Source organism: Hesperophylax consimilis, chromosome 9, assembly GCF_061612785.1.
Source record: "Hesperophylax consimilis isolate HC1 chromosome 9, BYU_Hcon_1.0, whole genome shotgun sequence".
Taxonomy (NCBI): domain Eukaryota; kingdom Metazoa; phylum Arthropoda; class Insecta; order Trichoptera; family Limnephilidae; genus Hesperophylax; species Hesperophylax consimilis.
The window spans coordinates 24,743,406-24,755,485 of record NC_142844.1 but is presented as its reverse complement, the minus strand read 5'-3'; the positions used below and the strand labels follow the sequence as shown (position 1 = coordinate 24,755,485).

Below are 12,080 nucleotides of genomic sequence, written 5' to 3'. Positions count from 1 at the left end.
ATAAATTTTTAAAAAAAATTGGTTCTGTTTAGCTTTGTATTTTTTTAAATAAATACATTTATTTACATCTAAAACTTATTTTCTTCTTATAATTTTAATCTACCAACGGTTATGCAGATTGGAGGAAGGTATCTTTACTGGATCGTATCTCCTTGTGTTTTGTCCTCTTAATCCCGCATTCATTGTTTTCCCGCATTCATCGTTTATTTCGATAGGTCCCTTTAAAACCAATAGATAGAGGTTTCACTGTATTAGTATTTTTGTAAACTTTGATATATTTCTTTATTTATTTATTTATAATTTTTTTACATAAAAAAATAAAGTTATTACATATAAAATACGATTTACATTGGTTTTCTATGTTAAAATATTTTTATACTACTCTTCCAAGGAAACATTAGCTTGTGGTTAGCAGAGGAGAGTACAGTACATTATTGTAGTTATTGAGTAATTAATAATACGATAGTTACATGTATTATATTATGTTGTAGTAAGTACATTGCAGAGAGAAAGTAGAAAAACAATTACATAATTGGTAAGTGTGATATAAGTTCATGTATGGGATCTTAAACTAATCTGAATCTGAAGATTCTTGGTCGCTACTAAATTCTAAATTTAGATGTAGGTTTAGACTGGATGTGACGGAAGGTTCGTCTAATTGTTTAATATACTTCTGAACCTCTCCATCCATTTTCACACCTTTATTTGTAGTTATATTTCTTTTGGATGATAAGAGAGGTTCAGAAGTCAACAGCAATATTCTGATCAGGTCTGTGTTGGAGCTCTCTCTCGAGCATTTACGGGTATGAGATAGTCGATTTTTTCTAACCTCCTTGTGTCTCGCCTCTAGCGCATCTTCGGATAAATGTCCTATTGGCAAGGAAAATGCGTCGATTATTTCAAACCTGTGAAGTAGTACCTTGTAAACACTGCTAGGCATATAATACCAGCCATAAAGACTGATGTACATTTGTCGCGTCTCGTTTAACAATAATTTAAAACTATCGAGATTGATGTGGTAGCCGCTTGCGAGCACTCTGAGAATTGTAGAAAATTTCACAATTAGCTCCTTTTCAATACCCGTAATTTCTGCGCTGAGGTCGGGGTTCAAGAAGAAACGCCTTGCTGTGTTGCCATCGTTTGTAGAGCCATATCCTGGCTTCGGTTTGTCTACTAACAAACCCATTTTTGATTTGAAGTCGGCTTGAATTTTTTGTTTATTGTTATCGACAATTTTATTTTGCTCCTCCCCCCTAACTTGCCAGGATTTGACAGGTAGTCGGTAGGCTATGTGCAAAATGCACTCAAAAAATCGAATCCAACAGTGTAGGGTGGACAAACCGAATCGAAAGTTCTCAGTATTAGGTGGACGATTCAACACGTTTTCCGTATTCATCTCCTTTGGAGTTGCTCCACAGATTAGGCACTTAGACGTGGAGTTTGTACTGGATAATATGTTGCTCACACTACCATCCATCATAGTGAACAACATCTCGCAGTTAACACGACATCTTTGACCACTCTCGGTAGCTAGGTCACAAGCTTGCAGATTACTGATTTCCTCATTCATCTCCTCCTCCTCATTGCGCACAAGCTCTGCGTTTTCTTTTTGGAAAATAAACATTACTGGTCTGCAGTAGAGTGTCGATGATGGTCTTGGATTTACCCAAACGTCTCGTCCAGAATCTAGATCAATCAATTTTAATGGCACCAATACTATCAGAAACAAATATTCATCAGTGCTTGAAGCATCCGTGAATATTTGTTTATACTGGCTGTGACCCGAACTGCATCGAAACCCCATTTACATACAAGTTTTAAGTTATCGCTACCCTCCTCCAATGTAGCCAAATTGATAATACTCCGTGCAGTTAGTTGCAGAAGTTCTTGTAAATTAACTTCAGCTGAAGTTTCAGTGACTGTGATTAACGATGGCAGGAGAACATTCTTCGTTTTGTTAAGCTGGTAAAGACTTGGAAAGCAGTTTGGGTGCACAGCATTTACTGCAGCTCTTAACAGTTATTTACTTTCTGATAGATCTAGATCGAGATACAGGGCTAGTACTTGATGAGGAGTTAGTGAAGACGTCCCATCCTTTTCTGGTGTACCCCTAGCCACATCCGCAGCAAACAGCAGCTCGTCTGATTTTCTTCCAGACACAAGCTCCGATATGCGCCTTTTTTTGGTCTTGAGCGAAGCTTCCTCGAATGGCTTGAGGGGTCTTCCGCGGGTACGACTTGGTCCAGGCTGATTGGTTATATCTTGTAGACCTTTTAAACCCAATGGTAACTGTATTTGTTGGTTTAGCCACGTCTCATTGCGTGCACGAAATTTCTCTCGATTGCGTGAAACGTCATTCAGCAAATTGTTGAATTTTAAACAAAAAAGTCTGCTGAAAGTCCTTATCTTGTCCCAATTTTCATCATCGACGTCAATAAAATTCATAAGCGAACATATTTTCTAAAAAACAGCCAGTTGTCTATCAGATTTTTCGCTTTCGAAGAACACTTCTGCGAGTTCGAAATTTTTGATAGAATTACCTCCGTCTGAAAAAAAAATCTTAAAATCCTTAGTCGCGGACAGATGCAGCCAATTTTTTGGGACATGAAAATTTATTAGTTGACCATTAATAAATCGTAAAAACCACGAGGTGATATTTGGTGTTATTTTTTAAAATGCCTTCAAAGTTGAGTAACGCATTAATCAGGCGTGAAATTTAGGTGACAACTTTGAGGACACAATACAGAACAACTAAAGAAAAAAATTAAATAATTTAAAAATAATTACATTGTACATGTGCCAGTAGATTCCATTGTGGTTTGATAATAAAAACGTGGTATTTTTGTATAAACGATGCGCCTTACTCAAGTGCTAAAATGCAACTGATAATGTGATTAGCGCATCGCTGTCGGTAATCCCTAAGTTGAGGGCGCATAACTAGCCAATGACGTCATCAAAGTAATTAAGATTAATGTCATGGCAGTTATTAATGAATAATAATTTATTATTATGACTTATTCATCATCTTTACAATAGCAAAATTAAAATTCATAAATTCTAATGTCGATTTTTGTATTTTTGTCCAAGGGACGATGCATTGTGCATCGCCTTGCACCAGTGTAAAAAATGGATTCATATGGACTTATATGATTATATATTCATATGACCCCAGATTCCTACCCACCCCTCAAACTTTTACCTTTCTAGACCTTCTCATTCCTTTTCTTTAAAAAAAACCCTCCACTAAACATCCTCGATAACATGCCTCCCAGGTCCACATTCACCTTCATTATGAATGATGTCTGCCACGATCCTTCTAGTACGATAACCATCTCATTTTAAGGTTATAACTTTATTTGCAGTTTGAAATACCGACTACTTTGTGTTATTTCACATTTTATTCATTCAAAATAAAATATTTGCTGCACGTTTGAACTCATGTGCAATATTCATATTTTAAAAAGACTTGACAAAGCCATAAATCAGGTTTACTTTTTTTACATTAGCTCCACAGTCCACACAGGACGCCCTGAGGAAAATAATATCCCTCAGGGCCTATGTCATCTTTAGGGATGCTGTGTGTACGGTGCGGTGGTACCCATACCTGACTCACAAATTAATAAATCAGTAATGAACCATAAAAACCATGTGCCCTCATTAAAAAAAAATAGACTTTAGCCTTAATTAATCATTTTTTGCAAATTATTTTTATGGCTACATGAACAACTATTATACCATAATATAGTTATTTTATTAAAAAATATCTTAATTCATCAAGGAATATGGCCTCCGGTGAACATTGTACTGACTTACCTACAACATGTGATCTAAGGGCGACGCTTGTAGATTACCTTTGATTACATTACACGCATCACCACAAGGGAGTCAATGTGTGATTGAAATGGCGGAAACAGCGATGATTTGGTACCAGTGCGCAAGAAATATTATTTGTGGAAAGGAATGTATCTACACATTTAAAAAATATTTTTTTCTGGTTTAATCTAGTACTTTACTTTATTTTTCAATTGCAAATAAAATAAAAAATACCAAAACTATTTAAAATTATGTATGAGGTATAGTGATTTCAGAGCTTTTGAGTACCCCTGTTGGCAACGGGGAGTTTAAGGAAATAGAACAAAGGCAAGAAACTTTGTATGAGGAAAAATATTTTTAAAAAAGATTAAAAGGAAAATGAAATTCTTAAATTATAAAACAGTAACATAAGACACTTTATTAAAAATATTGATTGTAAGTTTGTACACGAGGGAATCCCGCCCGGTTTACAGAAGTGAACAGGGTGCACTTATTGCGCTATGTTAATTATAAATATCATGTTCTATCCGTTGGCTGCTTAACTTCACGTCATTTGGGGCTTGGACACGATCACTACGGCTGACGGGGCTAAACCTGCAACCAACCAAACAAACCAATTATTCATTTTAATTGGTAAAAATTTTGCCTCGAAAAGGGATCTAACCCTAAAAACAAGTATTGAAAAAAAAGGAAACTAATGGGTACGGTAAATACAAACGCTATTAACGTTTTCAATTATATATTTTTCGTCAGTTTGACGACATGGCATGTATATATATATATACAGGGTGTCCGGGGTTAAAGTGCACTAACTTCGATAGGTGATTCTACATGATGGTTTTATTTCTATTTTTTATTTTATTATCAATATAAAGTTTTTTTTACAGGTGTATTTCGATGTCTGTCTCACTAGGATATACCTGTGTCGAGACAGACGTATTGGATACTTACATATTATTTGATACATATAAGATTTACATTAAATGACAATGTGAAAGTGATAAAAAATAATAATAATAAATGATAAATTGGTCAGCATCTAGTTGGAGTACATACTTATGAAGGGTTTTTATAAAAATTTTGATCTTGGATCTGTCTTGGCTGATGATCCAAGACTTGGTGTCTGTTTTATATTCCAAAAAAAATTTGTTCAGTCTAATGGCTACTGGGAGAGCATTATACAGCCTTGTTGCGAAATATCTAAAATTTCTCTGGCCAAAAGTTGTTTGAGCGAAAGGGATTTGTAAGAGATTATGTCCTTTGGTTCTAGTATCACGAGCAGTTTGGACATTGTCAAAAGTGGTTTTGTGTTTGAAGAGGTATGCTAGTATGTTTTGGCATAAAGTTGCCTAATGTCCATAACACATGGTAGAAGTAACAAAGATAAATAACTTTTATTGAAATTCCAATTTTTTTTTCCCATATTAAAATATTTTTCTGTGGAAGAATATTTATTTTCCTATACTTACAAAAAATTCAAGTTTTTTACCTTAAAACATCAGAATTTCTAAAAAAGTTATTTGTCTTTTCTACTTCTAAAATCAGGCAGAATCACCCCCTCCAAGTTGCTGCACTTTACCCCCGGACATCGTCATGTCACTTTATGCCCCTTGAGTATGGCGTGTCAATGTACAGACTGGGACATAGAAAACGTCATGCATTATCTACCAACTTTGTCACCACATGTTCCTATCACCTGCTTATTCAACATTGGAAATATCAGCAATCACTTTTTATATTTTACATTTTTTGTCCAAACATGAAGAGAAAAGTGTCAAAATAATATAATCACTTTATTTTTCCATACAATATTGACACTTCTCATGAAATTATGTAAAAACAATAAATACACCTAACCACTCGAGTGATGGTGTATTTACGAGAAAAATGCCTGGAGCGATGGAGGCTTCTGAGCTTTTGGTTTTGAATTAGCACACCGCGCCCATTAAAAAAATTGTACCTCTGAATATTAATAGGGAAATATATAAACTGCTCACGGTGATTTAAAGCCAATGAATCCAATTATATTTCATCGTTTATCCCATGTCTGTAGGTTTTATAAATATAAAAAATAAAAGTATCAAAATTTGTATGTTTGCTTGCAGAAATCCTCCAAAATTGTATTTATTACTGGATATTTAAGAACATATTTTTATAGTTCATAAAAGAACTAGAAACAAGGTTCCCAGAATAATAAATATGTCATGTAAAATTACAGGATACAATTCTTAGTTATTAAATTTTAGAATATTCTTACTAAGAGTGTTAAAATTCATGTACCGTTTTTTTCACCGTAACATTACAGTTTTCAATCGAAAATAACAGACATTATCTCAGAATAGTAAAAATGATAGCTGTTCCTTTGTTGTTTACTAATTACCTACTCTACTTGAATTAATATTTAAAACAGCACAGATTACGTACAAAAATGCATCTGACAGCCTCTAACAAAAACACATTTTATCACTCTATTTTTAATACCAGGATTTTAAAATAAGTTAATTAGAACACATTGATATGTTTATGTTATTTTTATGTTAATGTTTAATGTTTATGTTATGTTTATGTTATGTTCATGTTATGTTTATGTTATGTTATGTTATGTTATGTTATGTTATGTTATGTTATGTTATGTTATGTTTATGTTATGTTTATGTTATGTTATGTTTATGTTATGTTTATGTTATGTTTATGTTATGTTTATGTTATGTTTATGTTATGTTTATGTTATGTTTATGTTATGTTTATGTTATGTTTATGTTATGTTTATGTTATGTTTATGTTATGTTATGTTTATGTTATGTTTGGTTTATTTATGTTACGTTATGTTATGTCATGTTGTGTAATCAATTTTATCCTGTAATTTGTTGTATTTATTAATAAGAAAAATGTTGTAATGTATGGCCAAGATCACTCTTAATGGGTGAAAGCAAATATAAAGAATAAAAAAAATATATATATAATATATAACAGAACTTACCAGCACGAAGTAAATTATTTTTACTGCACAGGTTTTTTGTTAAAATCAATGCAAAATTCGAGGAAAGAGCTACTACTTCCATCTCTCGGCAAAACGATAAAAACTGAATCAAGCTAGCGAGTTAGTATCTAGTTCTATGCGGAAATTTCAAAATAAATTGGCAAAAACGGTCTACCTAAATTTCGGGAATCATTGGTTGGCCTAGAGCGATGAGAACTAAATATAGTAGCCATCATTCGAGTGGCTAAACAGTAAAATTGTATCAATTATCATTATCAACAATCAAGTTTTTGAAATGCCAGTAAAATATAATAACTGAATCAAGATAAATAAATAAATTATAAATTCTCACCCAAAAAATCGAGGGGCTTGTCATAGTCCTCCTCCACAAAGACCCTGCGCGGGAAGGTGGTCATCAGACCAAAGGGTTTGTCTTTCATCTCGTTGATCTCAAGGAACAGCCTCACTGCGCTCAGCTGCTCCCGGGCCCCGAAGGTCTGCGTTAGTGCCCTCCCGTCTGGCAGGCGCAGCTGCAGGCGTGCCGCTGTGGGCGCCACGGCTGCCGGGGCCCCCGCAGGCACCACTACATTCACGGGAGGCACTGGGGGCTCGTCTGCAGGATTCTTGCCCAGGGCAATTAGTCTGGAATAGCAGTACATGGTATGTTTATTCATTTTGGTACGAAAATAATTATCAAAGCGACAAGGCGCTAACAGTACTTTCAGAAACATACAAAACAGAAAAAAACAACATAATACAATCGTATTGCAACCACATTTAGAACGTCGTTCAATTCCCAAATATTGAAGTAAAACAATCAACTAGTAAAAAAGTGTGGCTTGTTTACGGTTTTTGTTGTATTAAGTATGAATTTTTTTGCAAATGTTTAATAACATACTTGCCATTTTAAAATCACATGAGATTTAATCAGCTAGTTCCAATATTGCGGTGTTCATTTCGCGACGTTAGTATTATATGGCCTTCGATTGATATTTGGGGGAGATGTAGGTGTCAGCGCAGTGCGGTGGGGACACAGTGTTTGGAAATTGAAGTCGAGTTTGTGGTATAAGTTTTATTTTTAACGTAAGCTTTTATTTTCGAGTAAATCAAGTCCGTAGTTGGAATTCTCGTTTATTTGGTTAAATTCAAAATATTTGGTCGTTAGGGGATTACTTTCAGTTGTTTATTCTCTTTTAAATTCTATTATCTAATTTCTAATATCCTTTTTAACCTAACTTTATGACATAACATGAAAGCAGACTTTAAAAATGCTATTATTATTCAATTACTTGTCTAAAACTGACGAAAAATAACACAAATATAGTAAATTGATCATTTTATGAACAAAACAAGATCTGTGAGGATATTTCAATAGACATAAAAACAGATGTCAACCGCGGCTTTGGCGCTCGAAGAATATTTTAATGAGCATGCGTGAAGTCGCAAAAGACATTGTTGAAAATTAAAAAACAGAGTTAAAGATATTTTTTTATTGATACCAACCCGAATCATAACATTCGCATTCTTTATACACCGTGTAACAAAAATACCGTTTAACGAATGTGAAGTGGTTTTTATTTAGTAAGGCTGTAAAATTATAGATTATTTTTAAACTAGGTTCATGTAATGTTCATGAGGCAGGCATGGGTGGGTACCCCAGCCTCGGGAACCATTCATTGGATAACCAACACCTCCGCCATAGGTCACCCCAAGTTGTTTGCTGCGTTTAGTGACTTAGCAGGGGTGCCCGGATTCATTGGGTGAGGATTGTCTAGTTCATGGCGGTGGAAATGTCTGCCCATCTACAGGAGAGACTGTTTGGGGGAGATCTCTTTACCTCTCCAGCAGGATATAAATATGTAGTTTCATAAAAAAGGGGAAGTAATTTAGCTGTGCTAACTTTTATCTTTCGAATTAGATAAGTACATTTTTTCATTGTTATCATTTAAAATGTTGAATATTATGAAGAGTGATTCACTTCAATAAATTTTGAGTGATTCACTTCACCACCATTGTGATTTCGTTAGCCTATACAATTTCCCGGTATCTACCAGACTAAAATGAATATCTTGCGAACTTGGTTACAGCTTTGGGAACAAGTGTCCCTATCACTGGCTCATTTGACATTGGAAATATTGGCAATAACTTTTTTTTATTTACTATTTACAGTCATAATAAATAATCAAATGTCATAAAAATAATAAATATTATTACTTTATTTTCCATGGATTATTAACACTTTTTATGAAACTATGAAAAAACAATGAATGCACCTCAAGGGTTAAACAGAAAATGAAGTGCTTAGGTACATATTCCCAATTTCTGCATAACATGACATATTTGAATTCCTCCCACTTCCATCTAAAGAGCAATAGTAATCGTGGCTTGTACTTTGATGGAGGACTTGAGGAGCGAGCAGAGAATTAAACCCACCAACCCGACACTTTGGACACCTCGTTCAAGTTTAAATATAAACATTGTCAATCTACTTAATGTAGAAATCAATAAAGATCTATTGCATACCTCCTAGCCTCCTTGTCTGCCTGAATCTGCAGTCGCACCCGATCCCTGGCCTTCTGGTCCTCCATCTTATCCCTCTTCCGCTGCTCCATGATCTTCAACATCTCCTGCTCCTGCAGCCGTTGCTTGGCATCCTGCATGTCCTTGCCGGACTTTATCCGCAACCTTTCTCGCTCCAGTTGCTCATTCTGAGGAAAGAAGTTGTAAGAAATCATGGAAATGCATAAGAAAATTATGTTGCTGAAGTTGCATAATATTAATATATTGGATAATACAAAAATATATAAAGCCAAAGGTTAATATTATTCAAACGTAAACACTTACTCAAGATAGTGAAATAATCTCGATAAAATAAATTTGAATGTTAGGAAATACGAATAAATTATTAAAATAACCCAAACTAACAACCGTAAAACTTATTTAGTGCATGTTTAAACCCCAGACTTAAATAATTATTCATTCATATTTAAGTTAAAATCAAGTGTTGTTTTTTTAAAGAGCCTTTGCATGCAGCAGAATTCGACAACTTTACCTAAATTTATTTTCAAGGGGAATACATATTAATAATTAAAGTTATAAGATTTTCACGGCCAAAAGTATTTTTGTTATTTGTTTTTGGGGTGTTATGCCGTGTTGCGCTAACTCCTTCTTTAGCCAACGTTTCGGACAGCATTGATGGACACTGCAATGCTGTGAGGAGTTAGCGCAACACGGCATAACACCCCAAAAACAAATAACAAAAATCAAAGTTATGATTAAAATGTTGGGATGAGCATTTTCCCAAAATTTGAGGTACTGTAATAAATGATATTATATTATGGTGATGCCACAAACCTTTTCTTTGTCTTCTCTTTCTTTCCTCTTTTCCTTCATCCTCTCCTCCAGCTTCACCAACATCTCCTTCTTCTCTTCTTCAGTCAATGGTTTTTTTTCCTCTGTGGATTCACTAAAGTTGCTGTGACCGGACTTGGCAGCATGGAACTGCACCTCATCCTGAGTCCTGAAAAGCTTCCCGCAGTCTTCACACTTCAGAGACTTGGCCACTTGATCCGGGTCTATTTGACCGGCGGGCACAGAACTGGTTGCCGGCTGCGCAGAGCTGGTGGTCGGTTCAGAAGGGCTCGGAGCGTCAGCTATCACGGTGTTGCATGGAACCGGGTCGGGCTCGCCGGCGTGCGCCAGAAGCCATTCCATTGCCGGTTCGACACCCTTATTACTAGTCACAGCCATAGCCCTCTCCCTGTGAGAAAACAAACATTAGGACGGTGTACCTTCAGAAATGTTAAAACTTGAGGATGAGCGAAAAATTATTGTACTCACGCCTTTTCTCTCGAAAACCCCATCTCGATTAATGTTTCAATTTCTTGCGCCATCTTCTCATATAATATTTACTATGTTTATCCTGATTTTTTATATAAATTAGCGTTACACACTACAAGAAACAACAAAATCACCCAATATTCATCACCATAGACAATAAATCGTGACTGATAATTAATATTTTTAATTTTTGCTTGACAGCTGTTTGTGGCCATAATGAATTTAGAAGCAGGAATAAATAAATACGGGGTAAGTTGGAATTTTCAACAAATATAAAACATCGATTAATTTTACTAAACTTAAACTTACAGGACAACCTTCCTGTAATTTAATAACAATTTTATTATTATTGCTATTCCACTAGTAGGTGGATAGTGGAGGAAACAACCTATTTGCGCTACAAACTTATGTTTCCTCTAGTAAAAATTTTGAAACCATAGTTGAAATAAATAAATGTGCTACTGCAGTGCCTCCTAGCCTTCTTGCCTGTCTGAATCAGCGTACTCACCCGATCCAAGTACTTTTAGTCCTCCGGAGAGTGGTTTATTTATGGTCCTCCGTCTGATCTCTCTTCTGCTGCTTTTTGACCATCAGCAACTTTTGCATTTGCAGCAGCTGCTGCTTAGTCTTTTGAAAGGCACAGTATATGTATGAAAGGCAAGGTATACCTACATAAATGTTAAAACTTCACAAAGATGAGTGAAACATTACCGTACTCATACCTTTTCTCTCGAAAACCCCATCCCAATCTTTTTTATCACATATTACACACTTTTTTTTTTTTTTTAATTTACTCCACACAGGAGGCCCTGAAGAAAATAATTTCCCTCAGGGCCTATGTCATCTTTGGGGATGCTGTGTGGAGGGTCTTTTTGTGGAGAGGAAGGAGTGAACATGGGTCTTCATGTTGTAGGAGGGAGGAAACACAGAGGCCGGCAGTTCGTTGCACAGCCGAGCTGTTGAACTTAAGAACGAATCGTAGAAGCGACCCGTTCTCATGTGACAAGCGTCAACTGTGTACAAATGTTGGGCGCGCGTTTGGCATGTATCCCGACTACGCACCGGTGCCGAAGGGATCAATGACGTTAGTTCCTCAGAGCATCTTCCATTGTAATACCGATAGAACAAGGACAGCATACCTACCTGACGCCTGTGCTCTAAAGATTGCAGTCCGTTTGTTAAGATTGGGGAATCTATCAAACGGACCGCCCGTTTCTGCACAGAGTCAAGGGTTTTTTTCAGGTATTTTGGGGCTCCAGACCAGAGATGGCTGCCAAATTCGACAGTAGGGCGCACTTGCGATTTGTACAGGGTGAGCAGTTGTGTACTATTAAAGTATCTGCGGGCCCTGTACAGTGTACAGTACGCCCAGCTTCTGAGAGGCCAACTTTACTCTGGCTTCGATGGAGCCCCCGTACCTGAGCTGGTCACTTATAGTTACACCAAG

General features: G+C 35.8%; 1 protein-coding gene across 1 annotated transcript; it reads right to left on the bottom strand.

Moving 5' to 3' along the window:
* Window positions 1-4,205: 4,205 nt before the first annotated feature.
* On the bottom strand, window positions 4,206-10,783 carry LOC149421083 (UBX domain-containing protein 1). The gene is made up of 5 exons (XM_089635368.1): window positions 10,634-10,783; window positions 10,148-10,553; window positions 9,317-9,501; window positions 7,146-7,435; window positions 4,206-4,407 (listed from the first exon to the last, which is right to left on the bottom strand). Exons 1-5 carry the CDS (start codon window positions 10,684-10,686, stop codon window positions 4,358-4,360), a joined length of 984 nt encoding a protein of 327 aa, XP_089491494.1. The 5' UTR covers window positions 10,687-10,783; the 3' UTR covers window positions 4,206-4,357.
* Window positions 10,784-12,080: the final 1,297 nt, after the last annotated feature.